This window comes from Phragmites australis, chromosome 18, assembly GCF_958298935.1.
Source record: "Phragmites australis chromosome 18, lpPhrAust1.1, whole genome shotgun sequence".
Classification (NCBI taxonomy): Eukaryota; Viridiplantae; Streptophyta; class Magnoliopsida; order Poales; family Poaceae; genus Phragmites; species Phragmites australis.
The window spans coordinates 13,810,500-13,827,576 of NC_084938.1; the positions used below are offsets into that span (position 1 = coordinate 13,810,500).

The following is a 17,077-nucleotide window of genomic DNA, read 5'->3' on the forward strand; positions in this document are numbered from 1 at the left end:
TTAACGTCGAAGGCTCTACACACTATCGGGGCTACGCAATACCTTCCACGAAACCTAGCCAGCCTTGCCTTCCAGGTGACCTAGGCATGCTACGCCCACAGTGTGTAGGCTCATCGTGCTCCCGAGGAAATGCCTCGGGTGCACCGCAACACTGTCCACCAAGGGTGTGCCCTGGCGCGTGGCATTTATACGACCGAAGTTGTGCAATGCATTCCAGGAAACCTAGGCTTGATGCCCTCACGGTGACCTAGGCATGCCGCTCACGGTATATAAGCATGTCGTGCAATGATGATTCATTGCGACAGCATTCCTCAGAGCACCACATCCTCACATCAAGGTAATCCCTTGATATGCAGCATCCACACTATCGAGGCTATGCAATGCCTTCCAGGACACCCTAGCATAATCTGCCCTCTGGGTGACCAAGGCATGCTGTGTTGCTGCAGGTGTGTGGGCTCCACTGCCTACCAGGGCAAAGCCTACCTTCCGAGAAACCTTTTCAGGTGACTTTAGGTTTAGGCAAGGAATACCTACAGGTGCGTGGGCATGTCACGCCTCTCAAAGAAATCTGGCAACTACATTACCAAGGAAGTCCCTTGATAACCGGCATCTACACACTATCGAGGCTATGTAATGCCTTCCAGGAAACCTAGGCTTGATGCCTTCGCGGTGACCTAGGCATGCTGTGCCCGTGGTGTGCAGTAATGTCGTGCAACGAGGATTCCTTGCGACAGCATTCCTCAGAGCACCACATCCCCCAGGGCGAAGCTTCGACACTGCCGAGGCTATGCAATGCCTTCCAGGGCCCTCTGGGTGACCTAGGCATGCAGCACAACTGCATATGTGGGTTTTGCATGGTTACGTTACTACTTAAGTTTTGCAATCTACTGTTGGCAATAAGCAGCTAATTGCAGTATAAGATATAGCTAGGTCAGATGACTACTCATAACTCATGTCAAAGTAAGATGTAACTTAAGTTCTACTGCTTATTGCTAAACAGGGACATAATCTAGATCTACCATTCTACCCAATGGCTATCTGTTGTAAAAGCTTCTAGCAGTAAGGTTGGAGGCCTCAAACATATTTTTATTATACTGTACGAAAGGTAGACCAGCTGGGTAAACTGTCTATAGGTAATAGTGGGCATATCTTTGCTAGAATAAAGCCTCTATTATGAGGCTTGAAGGCCTCGAAGCCTACGGCTAGGCCGAGAGAGATGGTTCTTGACCCCTTGGCCCTTAGCCACTGCCTGGCTCCAGAGGTAATCTGCCCGGAGCCTGGCGACGGCGTGTCGGAGGCGAAGCCGAAGGCCAGGCGGGAGAGGTGGTCCTCGACTCCCTCGGCCCTTAGCCGCTGCCCGACTCCGGAGGTAATCCGTCCGGAGCCTGGCAACAGTGTGTCAGAGGCGAAGCCGAAGGCCAGGCGAAAAAGGTGGTCCTTGACCCCCTCGGCCCTTAGCCGTTGCCCAGCTCCAGGGGTAACCCGTCCGGAGCCTGGCGACAGCGTGTCGCAGGAGTAGCAGAAGGCCAGGTGGGAGATGTGGTCCTCAACCCCCTCGGCCCTTAGCCGCTATCCGGCTCTGGAGGTAATCCGCCCAGAGCCTAGCGAAGGCATTCTCTGACTCAGTCCTCATAGCTGGGATATTGCACCGTCGGTAGATACGAAGCGGGATCGAAGGGCCAAGGATCTGCTAGGGAGCCTGCCCTAGGCCTCTGACCCCTGTGCTGTCCTTCACTGGTTCCCTCCGTGGCCAGGTATCCTGCTTGTCTTTCGAGGTACTCTTCCTAGAAGGTCGTGAGGGTTCAGCAGTCGTTGTTGTTGTGGCCAAGCCCTGGTCTGTGTAGGATACACTCATATGCTTCTGGGGGTACTAGAGTTTGTGGTTGACGTTGAGGTCACTTTCGGGGGCCGCGTGCCCCGGAGCCTGTGGTTTCCCCATGGCCTCCTTTCCTTTGGGGAGACCGTCGGGGTCGTCTGGTGAACTGGTTTCCAAAGCCGGGGTGGCTACGACTGCGCCTCCCTAGACGAGGCAGACTTGGGGTTCCCCGCGTGCGGTTGGCGTCACGAGGGCTGCGTCGGAGGCGCTAGCGAGGTCTGCACACTCCGGAGCATTGCGCCTCTTCGGAACCTTCCTTTGCCGGGGGGGGGGGGGGCGAGGAGGATGTTGGGCGGATAGATTCTCCAAAGGTGTTGGCTCACCCCGGGGTGTCCTAGGTGTTGTCAAAGGAGACACCTTGGGACCAAGTTCAGGCGGGAACATTCTGGGGTTAGATCGCCCAGAACCATTGGAAGGCGGCCTGCTTGGCTGCGACCACGGCCATGACCTCTTCTGGTGCAGTAAGGTCTTCACCATGTAGATGCTGGAAGGGCTCCGTGCCGTCTAGAGTTTCTGTACCGACCCAAGGTTCTGGGTCGGTCAATGTCAGAGGAATGCCATCTCATACGGCAGTGAGGCTGGAGGGTATACGTGATGTGCACGGCTGAGACAGCCCACATATGGTTTCATGGTTGCAATAGTGGATATGGTGGCTAGCGCGTTGGTGGTTTTTCTGATGGATCCCTACCTCTCTTTGACACTTCTGTGTTCGTATCCCCACGGACGACGCCACTGTTTGAGCAAGAGTTCGTCTTGCTCCAGCAAGTACGGTGAGAGTTTCATCTAAGGAGAAGACTCAAGCTTAGAAACGAAATTTGAGAGAAAGGAACACCACGAATGTATTGGTAGTAAAAATATGGACTGGGTTAGGGGGGATATCACATGAAAACTTTGTGATTAGGCTCCTCTGTGCTGTGTTGAGCGGGCTCCTTCTTTTTTCTCCTCTTATTCCTTCCTAGTGACCACGACCCCCTATTTATAAGGTAGTACATCGCTTAGTGTATAAGTTATCACGATGTACAAATATCTAGGACTTGACCGAATTACTAGATTTTATCCTGGATAACTACCTTTTACCCTACATAGAAGATAAATATTTACCGTGGTAACTATTTAGGTGTCTGCCCGCTGAGGGGTGAGCCGGTTGCCAATTACGGCCCGGCGCCGCTCTACTAGGGTGTCAGGACGACTTGCATCGTGTTGGGGTGTCAGGATATCACTTGCACTGGCATTAATTGCTCGTCACTTCGCGTCAGGTCGGCTGCAGAGGGTGTCCTTTCTTCCCTGATATTATCTCCAGAGGCCAGCTGCGTCTTTAGACTTCGAAAGATCGCATGGGCACCAGAGGGGCAGCCCGAAAGGGTCTATAGCCTCTAAGGATAAGGCTTCCTACTGAGTTCGGAGTCCGAAAGCTCTGAAAAAATTTATTGTAGTTTTGAATCTTCAAAGGACCACGTAAGCGTCGAAGAGACAGCCCAAAAGAGTCCACAGTCTCTGGAGGTAAAACCTCTTGTTAAGTGCAGAGGCCAAAGACCTAGAAGAGCCTTTGATTGCTATTGTTAACCATTATTCTCGTATTGATATATTTTCCCCACGGTTTCCTTGCTTGCCAAACGAGTGCTAGGGGATGGGGAGAGAGATGGCTGGTGGATGGATCGGATTTGGGTCAGTCAGCCTCAGCCTCTCATCGACCTTACCTCTCCCTTTGGATTGGACATGGACTGGTGTGTGCTCGCCTTGCAATCCGAATAGAAATTCCTCTGCTCCCTCCATTGCATTGCATTGCATTGGATTGTGAGCGCATCGCACTGCGGCAGCTACTCCGACGAGCAATTAGATTAAATTAGAGTGAGCAACCAAGCACACTGCACAAACCCATCCTCTTGGAATTTTCGATCCATCCATTATTGCTCGCGTACGACAAGAAGCAAGTCCAGCAAAATGGTGGCAACCAAGGCCTTGCTGTTGCAGCTGCCCACCCCTCCGCGGACGATTCCTCTTCACCGCCACCGGCGTCGCCCGCCCGTCACCATAACCATGGCGTCCTCCTCATCCTCCGACAGCCCCAACCCCATCGTGGTACCTACTTCCGATCCCATTCGATTTCGATCCTCCTCCTGCTGCTACTAGTCACCGCTCTGCTCTGCTCACTACTCACCGCCGCCGCCGCCACCGCCGCCGGATGCTCTTACGCTCTCTCTATAGAACAACAAGGAATAATACGTACATGTCATGTGCAGCTCGGCTGCGGCGGCATCTCCGCGGACTACCTGGCCACCGTCGCCTCCTTCCCCAACCCCGACGACAAGATCCGCAGCCTCACCCTCAAGGTGCAAGGAGGCGGCAACACAGGCAACGCCCTCACCGCCGCTGCACGCCTCGGCCTTGCCCCCAGGATCATATCCAAGGTCCGTCCCTCGGTCCCTGTCCTCTCCTTTTCTCCCCTTTCTTCCTTCCCTAAAGAGTTTACCTTGCTAGTTTCTTCAAATAAATTAAATTAATTAGAATCGAATTGGGATCAGGTAGCTAACGATGCTCAAGGAAGAAACATTCTCATGGAGCTGCAAGCTGATGGCGTTGACACATCCTACATCCTGGTATGCATCATGTCACCATGTCTCAGTCAGTGCTACTGCTATGCTGTGCCCTTGATTACACGGTAGCATACTACTCAAGCTCAGTTCATCACGACGACTCTAAATGCCTCCACGATGCATCCTTTTTCAGGTTGCAGAGGATGGAAATTCACCTTTCACCTACATAATTGTGGATAACCAGACGTGAGTTGAACTGACACATCTTATCCCCCTCCTTTTCTTCCCGAACAAGATGTCCTTTTGCTCAAACACATCAATACTATATCCTAACGGTGAAGGAATTGGCACCCTCTCAGGGGCCTGCTATTATAGCAGTGGACCCTGAGCATGTATATGTATATACATATACATACATATACATGTATACCTATACGTATGTATATATACATCTATACCTATACGAATGTATATATATACATACTCAGGGCCCACTGCTATATACATATACATGTATATCTATACGTATATATACATATGTAATTTTCTTTTCCAAAAATTCTAGAAAAATATCGAAATGAATATTAGTTACATTAATAAATCAGCTAAAAATAATCTAAAATGCAAAGAAAAATATCTAAAACTCAAAAAAATATGAAAACTTTTTTTTAGGTTAGTATTATTTTCACCTACATGTTAAAACTACGTGCATGCATAAAAGTACTATTGTTTTCTCTATAATTAATTTAATGTGTTTAATATTAATAATTTTATAAATAAACATTGAAATGTACAAAATTTGTGAACTTAATTTTTTAGTCTTCTTTTGTCGTGCTCTACACAACAAAATAAAAATGGGCGCGGTATACGCGCGCCAATCAGACTAGTTGTACTGATTGATGGCAGCGGACAGGTGACATCCAATTGTCACCAGGAAAATATTCAGGCCATTTCTGTTACTGCCTTATTCGGTTGTTCCCCATTCGCCTTTCAGGAAAACTCGGACTTGTATACACACTCCTGGTTATCCCCCAATGTTGCCGGAGGAGCTCACAAAGGAAAACTTGTCGGCCGCTTTAGATGGTGCAGACATTGTCTATTTTGATGTACGATTGCATGAGACAGCTTTGGTTGTTGCAGAAGAGGTAATATTGTCTGTTGTATTAATGTCACTGCTTAATTTCCTCCTGTTCTCTGTGCTGCTATTGAGATTGATCTTTGTTCATGGAACAATCCAGTGCAGGCAAGTCAAAGAAAAATTCCTATTCTGATTGATGCCGAAAAAAAAAGGGAGGGACTGGATGAGCTTCTTAATTTTGCTTCTTATGTTGTATGTTCTGCAAAGTTTCCTCAGGTAACTTGCCATATTGCAAAAGGGCATAACTGCTCAGTGCTACCAATGACTCTTTCAATTTAGTGTGGCCATTGTTTCCTGTCAAAAATGTTATTCTTGACCAACTTCTCCTTGTATAAATGTGAAGTGCTTACATTTCCCATGGATGAGGCAGGAGGTTGCTTTCTTTACTTCTTTTCATGATGTTAGACCCAGTATCGTTCTATGTGGAATGAAAACTGGCTTTGTTTTATCATAGTCTCTAGTCTATATGCATGCTACTCCCTCCGGTCATTCAAACATGACCTTTTGGACAAGGTTCCGGTCAATCTTTTGGACAAGGTTCCAGTCAATCTTTTGGAACTTTGACTATCAATAGCTTTTGAAATATTTAGTTTCGAAACATGAAAACCATGTGTCTAGATTAGTCTTGAAAAATACTTTCAAAATATCATACATTTATTGGATTTATAATGTATTCTAATAGAAAATAGTGTATGTAACTACGTTGTCTCATGGATGTTGGCATGTAAGCCTTTGCATCACCTTAGATGAGGAGTTCCGCATTTGTTTAAGCTTTATGTGTATATTTGCAGTTGGATTAGCACAACTGAATTAGGTGGATTGGCAACGGAATTTCCGTCTTGATGCATATTTTGGAGCACTAAGGCTTAGGCGTATGTTCAGCATTTTTAGGCTGCTATATCTTGTAGGTTACTTTGTTTTCACCTAATCTAAACCTGCAGGCCTGGACAGGAGCCTCATCAAATCCAATTGCATTAGTGTCCATGCTTTCAAGATTACCGAACATAAAGTTTGTTATTGTGACTCTGGGAGAGAAAGGCTGCATAATGCTTGATAGAAGCATGACAGGTGAGTTTACTGTAGGTCTGCATGTCAATATTAGCTAAGCATTTTAGATAAGACAGAGATACCCGGGATATGCATTCTACTGGCAAAGGATTGAGTGATGATTTTTTTTTTTTTTTTTTTTGGGAACAAAAATACTACCTTGCAGATGCTTCTGAGTCACAGGAAATAGACGTAGAGGCTCTGTTGGAATCACTAGAACAGAAAGTTGATTGGAATTCTACCGTGCCAAAATGCATTGCTTCCAAGGTATGACACCTTACATGGGATTGGTGTGTTTTTCGATACATATCACCTTGAACTTAATGAACTACAGTTACAGGGTAGGAGCTGGAGTACACTATATCTAAAAAATGTCTACAATACTGTAAACAAAGTGAAGTCCTTTGGTTTGAAGAAAAAAATATTAATATGAAAGAAGTGGAAGTACACACGTTTTTTTAGCTTCTAGTCTAGCACATTGTCTGGAGTATATTAGTGGCTCTCTGTTTGAATTCATGACTCGTTATGTTTGGTCTGGCAATTTTGAATAGGAAGTTTCCTAATTCATTTGTTTCTGCTTCTGTCCTTGTTTTAGTCAAATTTGAGAATTAGTGCAGATGGAGTAGGCTCCATAAGTGGCAGGTTACTTCTAGGTACAGCCGAAGTTATACCACCTGAAGAGCTCATAGATACCACTGGTGCAGGTGATGCATTCATTGGAGCAGTTCTATACGGTCAGTATGCATGTTCTCCTTTTTCATGCCAAATAGCTGAAATCGTTGGTTGTTTTGTTCAGTGCCAGTACTTCACCGCACTTTCTTTTGTTAGTGGAGCAAGTAAATTTCCTTTTGAGAAATCACTTGTACCGTTATGATTGCATAATGCTCTTTCCATTAACCCACCAAGGAACCTTAGAGCACCGAAACACATACAGTACATGCCCTATTTGTACTGTCACGTCCTGTGCCCCACCTTGCTCATCTGAATGTTGTTTCTTTGCGGTTCCGACTGGAAGTACATTTTTTTAATTACAAATGCTGATTACTAAGACAAGTTTTGAACTCTTTATTATACGGTACGGCTAATTGTTCTGTTGTTTTGTATTAGGTTTATGCACTGGGATGCCACCGGAGAAGATGTTGCCTTTTGCAGCACAAGTGGTAAGGCCCTCTTGATATTCATTTGTGGCCCTTGTAAATAAAGAAAAGTTGAAGACGAAATAATTGTGCATTCCATTCCATGGTTGCTTATCTTACAATGGTGGTGGTGTGCAATGCATTTGCAGGCTGGTTGTGGTTGCAGAGGTTTAGGGGCTCGGAGTGGCCTTCCTCATCGCAAAGACCCGCGCCTGGTTGGCTATTGATTCGGTCACCGCCTGCCTCTGCTTTCCATACAGGAATGGTAATAATTAATAAGAAAGCAGCCTGTACCTGTATAACTATGACACAGATCAATAATTCTCTGTGGATGACGTTGTGCTTTCTGTTCAATTATTACTTATTATTGTGCCAATAACTAAAGAAGTACGTACTACATTGTTCCTTATAACAATATCTCACATTAGCATGCATATTCTATAGATTAGAAGAAGAATAATCTCACAGTGGATGCCCAACTGGCAATACTTTAAGACCAAACTGAATGTGGTTATATGTATGCCAATATCAAGTTACGTGCATATAATGATATTATAAGTAAATAATAAAAATAATATCTTTTATTACCATGTTTATCTTATTACATCAACGACCTCAATGGTCTAAAAGAAAAGTACACATCAACATTAGACTTAGCGCGACACACCTAGTTCCACAAGCAATCGATCGAAAAGCCTGTACGTCTAGAACTCAGCTATGACATCAAAACTACGGATAATCAAATTTTAAATGGGCCAAAAAAGACAAACTATTTTTCTAAAATTTACTCTAATTTATTTGAATTTATAAAAGGTCACAGAGCTAGGAGTGGCTAATTAGTTGACCAGGCAATACCCATATAAGTCTCGTGATTGTGCGGATTTATTTGGTTATATGTTCAAAAATCGGTTCTTAGAATCCCATATATGAACAAACACAAGGCTACTGTATAGCATCACCTCAAACCAACCATCCTGTTAGGACCTCTATACCATGTTACTACAAAAGATTATCACTCCTGATTTATATTGCATAGGTATTAGTCAAGATTAACATTTTCTCCAACTAAGACTGCACTAGTATATACTACCCATTTTGATCCATGGTTAAACAACGGTGACAAGGAATAATCAACCAAAGCTAGTAAACTCTAACATATGATTCCAATTTGGACAAGCATGCATAGAAGGAATAAAATAGCTACACATGAATCCTAAAACAGAGAAAAATGTTCAAGGATACTTGCCTTCAGCGGAGAGTTACTCAAAATCCTCGAAAGCTTGATCTTGAAGATTCCCGAACTGATCACCTCCTAATCGACAAACTGGAAAAAATGCACAAGAGAAACTATAAGAACATTATACCAAATAGTACAAAAACTAGGTTAAAAAAACCTATAAAAAGATTATACACGACGCTACGAACATTTGAGCGTGAAAATCGTTCAAATTAGAGCTACAAGTAAAAAGTATTGAGCTTTTGAAGTTTTAGGGGCCTATCTACAAATTTTACTTGATTTTTAGAGAATAAAACAAATTGATTTTTTACTGAAAATTCTATTTATGACGTCATAATACAAAACATAGTTATTTTTCTATTGAAAAGTCGATGGAAAAGGTCCATGGACCCGTGGACCACGGCCTGGAGGCCGGTCCACTGTGAACCAGTGGACCAAAATCATAAACCGAAGGGGTATGAAATCCAGGCCGTTGGATCTCGATCGGACAGCTGGGTTTTGATGGGGCTTGGCCGGGTGAAGCGGACACGGGTGGCGGTCAGACGGCGTCGGAGAAGCGCGGAAATTGCATATCGAACCACGGATCTCGATGGGAAGTGGCGCAACAGAGAGAGGGTGACACGGGAAAGCTCACCATGGGGTTCATGTCGGTGGAGAAGGACCGAGGGCGGCCGATGACAGAGAGGGGCGGTCGAAGGAGCTCGGTCACAGCGAGGACGGTGCTTCGGCGGCGGAGGTAGGCCGAGGAGCGACGAGAAACTTCTCTGTCGGCCCTGCGATACCAAAGAGGGGAGAAAAGAGATCAATGTTGGCTTAGACATGGAGAAACAACGCGACGATAGAGGTCACCGGTGTTGAAGAAGAACGTTGCGCCGAGGAGGAATCCGAGCGGGAAGTGTGGTGGGAGCCGATGAAATGGGTGCGGAACATCGCAAGGAAGTCAATGGCTTATATGCGCGAGAGAAGCAACGAGTCAGCTGGGATTCGGAGAGATTGGCTGGTGGCCTTAATGGAGATGAATGCAGCGGTTTCCACATTTGTGAGGGATTAAGGAGGGGGAAACGGTCGAGAGCTCATGATTGCGGGCTAGGGATCATGGTGGTGGTGATTAATTGGCAATAAACAGACCAGGGAAGCAGCGATTTACACAGACGACGTGCGATTTTGGGGGTGGTTTTAGTGGCGACGGGGGGAAGAAGATGTGACGGCCGGGTGGCTCGACGCAACGGCTCGGCTCGGGGCGGGGCCCAGGCGGCAACGAGACAGGGCGGGGAAGGGATCATCTCGGGTGGGCGTAGGCCAGCTTGGCCTAGAGGGCGAGCACGGGGAAGAAGAGAGGCCGGCCCACACGGGGAGAAAGAGAGAGGAGGAGGGAGGAGAATTGGGCTGGGGACGAAGAATCGGCCCGAGAGGATTTATCAATTTTAAAATCTCTTTTTTTTTAAAGATTTTAAGCTATTTTCAAAAAGGGTTTTAAACGAGCAACTTCTAGCAAACTTTTGCAAACTTTTTTCACGCATAAAAACCTATTGCAACTATGACGGTATGCATCAAACTTATATAACCTATGTCAAATTTAAATTTAGAAATTAATTTCTTCTATTGAACAAAATTGCAACTCATATTAAAATTCTAGAAAAATTTTAAACTATTGTAAAAATTAAAATTTAGGGTGTTACATTGCAATTAGAGGTACTCTATTGGATAAGGTCCGAAACCCAATCATAAAATTGTGTTCGTTCTTTAACGTAATTTCATATAAGGTCATTGATCTGAACAAACTAGCAAAACTGCATGAAGACGTGGTCCATACTATATGTCAGTTTGAGACTATTTTCCCTTCGACATTTTTCTATATAATACCACATCTAAATGTTCACATTGTGAGATAGAGAGCCTCGGCCCCGTGTTTCTGCATCAGATGTATCCTTTCGAAAGGTTCATGGGAGTTCTGAACAAAATATGTTTGTAACCGAGGTCGTCCGGAAGGTTGCATTACTCAAGGATGGAGTATGAAGGAGGTCATTGAGTTTTGCATTGACTATATGAAATTGAATACGATTGGTATGCCTATATCTCGCTATGAGGGGACGTTAAAGGGGAAAGAAATGATAGATCATACTTCAATCCATATCAAAGATCATGTTCCACATATCAAAGATCATGTTCCATATCAAAGATCATGTTTCATTCACTCATCCATCCAATTTGTTTTCGCCTCCCCGAAAGATTCGAGGCGGTTTTGATCTCTTTTGGTTTTTAGGTTGAAACTTTGGAGCTCCGGCTATTCTTCTCTGTTCCGAGCTTTCTGCTTCTTTCCGAAGGTCACCAAGCAGGGCAAAAGCACCTTGGGTGAGTCAAATAGACATCCATGGCGTGTGTTCACATTTTGGTTGGATCATTTTCGAGTTGGAGCGATTTTTGGCGAAGTTGGAGCGTTCTTGAGGTTTAGAAGAAAAGAGAGGATTTTAGATGAGATTTGATTTAGAAATTGAGTTGCTAGGTGGTTAAGTGAGTTCTAGACTCTCCAAACTCTCCCAAACGTATCCCCCTTTGAGTTGGAGAAGATCGCAAATTGATTTGGCAAAGTTTTTCTCCAAATAGAGGAAGTTCTGGAAAGTCCGGAACCTTAAAAAAAATTTCGGATGTTCCGCAGTGCCAAGTATCCGCGAAAATGTGTGGATAGTCTGGAGAAATGCAGAGGTTCCGCAGAATTTTGCAAAGGTTCCGCAGTTACTGTTCATAATGCGAGCTGAGACTTGTAAAATTCATAATTAATTCATCCGAATTCCAAACGATGTGAGATCAGTTTCGTTAGCTTCATATGAGTATGAACTACGTGTTAAAAGTGTTGGAACTCCATAAAATATTTTTGATAATTGATGAGTTAATTAAATGTGTTTCCGCTTGTTTTAAATCACCGATAATCAATACCATCTCCGAAAATTATGAAACCACTTGGAAAATTCTTGTTTTGCGCATCTTATGGCATGCATTGTTGCATTTCATCCATACTCATAGCATTGCATGCGTTAGTTTTTTTTAGAGAACGCCGATCCGACGATCCCGGAGGCTGAGTTCGATCCCGACGCGCCCCACCTTTCTGATCCAGGGCAGCAAGGCAAGCAACTAACATATTTCACCCATGTAAAATTTGGAAGTCTCAATTGATGAATATGCTTATGTATGTATGCATGTGTCGGGTACCCATGGGTAGAACCTATGCTGATTGCATCTTTCTACCTTGGTCAATTGTTCAAGTAATTTCCTTGTAGCCTAGAGATGGTGTTATGTCTACGTACGAGTATGATATACATGCTTAGAATTGCTTAGGTGTTTCGGTAGAAGTCAAACGACGGTGTTTTTCGTTGTTCGCGAGTATAGGGATTACTATTGATTACAAATACATGCTGATGGTGAGATGGTTGGTGAGTGGTGAGTATGAGACGAGACGTGGGCAGTGTTAGTGGTGTCGTCTGCCTCGGCGGAAAGTCCTAGGGGCAGGTCGGGAGAGGAAACCCGAGCACCATAGACCACTTGTATCGTTTAAGGCCGTCCGTCAGTACCGTTGGCTTTAGCACTTACCTTACTCACCACATGCCGATCTAATTGTAAGGCGAGTCAAATACCTTCACAGTTGTGGCTTTATAGGCGTGAACATTGACGGTGTGAGCGAGCGGGCTTGTAAGTAGTACTAGTTTGCTCCGGTGGTAGTTCTAGTATCGCCGCGTCGAGCGATGCATGCCCCACACGGTTGGGGCTGGTTGGGGAAGGTTGTCACGGGTACCCCTTTGTGTGCACTTTAGCGGGTGGCACAACCCGTATGGTCCTCATGTCGTGTGGGTCCAGGAGTATCCCCCTACAGGGTGTATAAACAGTTCAAACTGCCGTGCTCTCGACCATGAGCATGCTATTGTTTCATCTGTATCGGTCGTAGAGGTTCGTTGTGGATTTGTGGTGGTGCTATGGACATGGTGGCTATGTGGGAGTGGTCAGAGTTGGTACTTGTTATACTTTTGATACACATGTTGATTACATTTACTTATGTTCAGTTGGTGGTACAGGGTAGTTTTATATATGTTGGTTAAGTTAGTTGCACACACATATGTCTAGGTTGCTTACCGCTTTGATTCACTTAACCGCATGTTTAATTCTTGCTACTGGCTAATGCATGATCCTTAGTGTCGAGCTATGTATATGTGCTCTATATTGTGTAAGACTTGTGAGTACCTTCGTACTCAAGGTGCTGCCCTTAAGTTGATGCAGGTTCACAGGTCGCCGAGAAAGAGGCGGTGTTCGGCTACTTTGTGCCGGCCGATCAGGGTGGCGGGCAGGAGTAGCACACTCTACTCCGAACTCAGTGTTTTGGTATGGAGCCTAAGGGCATGTGGCTCCATATCCTTTTGTCGTATAGTTTTCTTACGCTGCATAGTGGTTGTTTCCTTTTGATGTAAATTGTGAAAACAACTGCATGTTTAAAGACTTGTAATATAATATTTAATTACTCGCTCTTTCTTAAGCTTTGTTGTGATGCTATATGTCGGTAAGGTATGTGTTCCGATCCTGGGCACAAAACACGTGCTAGGACTACCGGAGCGGTATTCTGATTAATCGTTGAAGTCGTGATTAAGTAAATGATCGACTTAATGATTAATTAGAATACTATTTGGACGGTTCCTCATAATATATATATATATATATATATATATATATATATATATCAACACTTAGCCGCTCTCCTCGTTCGCTCTATTCACCATTTAAGTCCGCTCCTCCTCCTCCCGACGCTCCTCATCCCAGAGCGCCGCTCCTCCCCGATAGCCACATCCTCCCTGACCGTTGCCTCCTCGATCGCCGCCTCCTCCCCGATCGCACCGCCTCCTCGTCGGCCGCCGCCTCCTCCTGACGCCTCCTCCCTGACCGTCGCCTCCTCGACCGCCTCCTTCCCAGCTGCCGCCTCCTCCTCCTCGACCGCCGCTCCTCCTCCCAATGCGTCAACTCCTCCCAGCAGCTGGCTGCCGAAGGCACTCCCTCCTCGTAGTCATCGCCGTCCCCTTCCCTTAGGCAAGCAATTTTCCCTAATTGAGTGGTCTAGAGATTATGAAGTCTTCGAATTTGTGGAGCAAATTGTTGTAGCAGTTCGATCACTAAGATGCTAGTTAGGTAAATTGTTCTTTGAATTTTGCAGCTGCTAACAGGTTGGTTTGGTCTACTGGAAAAAGCATGTTTTTGAAATTTTGTACAGTTTGCATCTGTTAGCCCTGATTCTTTGCTACTGTTATCTTGCCATGTAGAACCTTTCCTTTGTATTGGTTTACCACTATTCCTAGAATACTGAAACCAATCTGCTATTGCTATTACTATTTCCTTTCTGGTTAGTTATGTATTGATTTACTGCTATTCCTAGTACCACTGTGTTAGTTCGGTATTTGTTAAATGGGGGCAACCTAATACATTACATATGTGCATAACCTTACGAGAATGCTGGTTCATACAAACAAACACATGTGCTAGTGCTTACTGAAATACATGCCTTCAGCCAATAAGCACTTGAAGCAATCATCTGAACCTAGCCATTATGCAAAAGCAAAGGGAACTTTATTCCGTCCACCTCGAGCCCTCCATGTTGAATTGACTCATATAATAAGCTTGCATGTTGTTCCTTATTGAGTTATTTTGATCCAATTTCTATTCACCATATTCATTATTTTGTTTCAAATTCCCAAAAGTGTTTAAAAAATGCAAATCTACATATTATATGAGTCAATTCAATCAAAAGTTGCTTATTTGTTGTGAAAAATGCAAGTCTACTAGATCCTGCATAGGATGCTTTTAGTAATTATTCTTGCATATTCTACTGAAAATAGGATGTATCTCTAAGCACATTGAATGCGAACTCAATTTTTTTTTGTGGCTATATAGTTTTTGTCTGCTTCGCTAAATTAGTTCGGATTATGTAAGGTGAAGTCGTTTACATATTATGTGTAGCAATGATTCAAATCGCCAATATCTCTATTATGTGTAGCATTGTACATATTATGTTGTTACTTATGAGACATGATAGCATGATTGTTCGATATCTAGCAGCTATTATAACATGTCCATGAGCAAGACAACGACTTACTAACCATCTGCATGTTTTACTTGGCTTTTTTCTAAACGTGAATCAAGGCATATATTGTGATCATAATTTGATTACATATCTCATTAATTTTAACTCTAAATCAAATGCTTTATGTGTCTAAAATTTTTATGTAGGAATGGCACATACAAAATCCAACCACTGTGCACGGCCCCATCCCGTCCCCCCTCCAATACAAGGCCACTCCTCAAATCTGGCTCTAGCCTCGGTACAAGATGAGTTTGCAAACATGGAGTTGGACCAGATGGGAGGCGGTAGCCCGAGTGTGTACCTGAACATGGATCAGTTTGAATTGGAGACAGCTGCTGAGGTTGCACAGGGCAAGGCCAACAGTCAAAGGAAGCACAACCACTAAGTGAGGTAAGCAAGACCAACTCCCACAAGAACGTGTACCTCCATAGAACTAGCTCACGTGGGTATGTGGGAAAATATGATGAGTGGGAAGAGATGGAAGAACAAGTAACCCGCAGTGGTACCACACCTCAAACGGCCGACTGGATTGAACAAGCGAAGAACTATCTATACGCGAGAGGGGTGACTTTGTTGGCAGATGGCAGCCTAATCTTCAGAAGCGACAAAAAATAGGAAGTGACGTAAAGAATTGCAGATGCTCACACCCAGTCTTCCCAAGGCTCTTTCAGGCTAGAAAGGGAGAAAGATTAGCTAACCTTGGCACTGGGAATCAAGGAGCACTCAGGTCGCACCAGAGGCAAGGGTGTGGTGCCTTGTAAAGAGGGATTCCTCGAAGTCACCGAAAGTTACATGAGTCAGAAGAGAAGGAGAGAAGAATTGTAAGAGCTGCTAGCTTTAGTACGACAAGAACTTGTACAAGAGCGTCAGATGACAGACGCAAAAATCCATGAAGCACTTCAGCAAAGAAATAGGCAGCAGCAAGGCAAAGAAAATGTTGTGAGCCCTGGTGGTCGTTGGAGCAGCTGCGTGTCCGCGAGGTTTGCAGAAGAAGAATCGGCCCGTTACCCCATGGACAACATCACAGAAAGCAAAGTGTGCAAGCTTGTCATACCCACCTTGAATATACCACCACGGTGGCTATAGGGCAGGTCGACTAATGCGTGGAATGAGCTCTTTTCAACAATCTTCCAATACTGTGAGGATATACTAAGGTCCATGTAGACTCCGTGCGAAGGCCGTATCGTAAGATTTACATGGATTACCCCGGTGAGATAGGTTCCAAGAGGCTCGGATCAAACGTGGGTGGCTTTATTCTATGGCCCAAGTGCTACATAGTGTTTGAAGATGAGACAGATGAGTCATTTGATGCAGAGTCGGACCCACCACACAGAATTTCTCTGACTCCTCCACGGTCACCGCCACCGTTACAAAGAAGAGAGCCAACTCCTCCACAGTCGACGCCACCGCCACCATCTCTCAGAAGAGAGCCAACTCCTCCCTTACGCAAGTCACCACCAAGGGAGCCAACTCCTCCCCCTCAGAAGTCAGCACTAGTGCCACCAAGAGAGCCAACTCCTCCACCTCCGAAGTTAGCACCACCACCAATAAGAGAGGCAATTATTCCCCCTCCGATGTTGACAACAGCTGCACAGTCTAAGAATTGGAGTTCATCTTAGAAGTTGGCTTCATCCCAGAAGCAAAGAGCACCTAAGAAGGTGGCATCACCTGATAAGTTGCCTTATAAACAAACACCAGAGAAAATCAGCACGATAGTGGATGCTAGTGTCAGGAAATTCTTTTAAAAGCCAGAGCTTGAGAAGAAAATACCAATTCATGTAGAAACACATAAGTTTTTTCTTGAAGATGGCCAAACCTATTGAGCGTAAGAGTAAATCAGACTATGCGCGCATCAAAAGCAAGAAATACTTGAAGGAATCTTCTATCAAACAGACACGACAAGAACAAAATTTAGAAAGATTTCTTGAAGATGCTAAAATGACAACAAAGCAATTTCTAGATGAGTCCCTGACACCAAAAGCAGTCGAGAGATGGCA

General features: G+C 44.7%; 1 protein-coding gene across 1 annotated transcript; it reads left to right on the plus strand.

Annotated features, from left to right (window-relative positions):
* The first annotated feature begins 3,508 nt into the window (after positions 1-3,508).
* Positions 3,509-8,148, plus strand: LOC133899188 (uncharacterized). Its single transcript, XM_062340157.1, has 11 exons — positions 3,509-3,955; positions 4,117-4,284; positions 4,399-4,473; positions 4,604-4,656; positions 5,405-5,555; positions 5,654-5,764; positions 6,490-6,616; positions 6,762-6,862; positions 7,191-7,329; positions 7,703-7,755; positions 7,881-8,148. Exons 1-11 carry the CDS (start codon positions 3,818-3,820, stop codon positions 7,956-7,958), a joined length of 1,194 nt encoding a protein of 397 aa, XP_062196141.1. The 5' UTR covers positions 3,509-3,817; the 3' UTR covers positions 7,959-8,148.
* The last annotated feature ends 8,929 nt before the right edge of the window (positions 8,149-17,077 follow it).

What these genes read in the sequence shown, in the direction of transcription:
- LOC133899188 (XM_062340157.1), top strand. Translation starts at nt 3,818, where the DNA reads ATGGTGGCAACCAAGGCCTTGCTGTTGCAGCTGCCCACCCCTCCGCGG. An exon ending in ACAGCCCCAACCCCATCGTG is followed by an intron (nt 3,956 to 4,116) that starts GTACCTACTTCC and finishes TGTCATGTGCAG; the next exon opens with CTCGGCTGCGGCGGCATCTC. An exon ending in TGCCTTTTGCAGCACAAGTG is followed by an intron (nt 7,756 to 7,880) that starts GTAAGGCCCTCT and finishes ATGCATTTGCAG; the next exon opens with GCTGGTTGTGGTTGCAGAGG.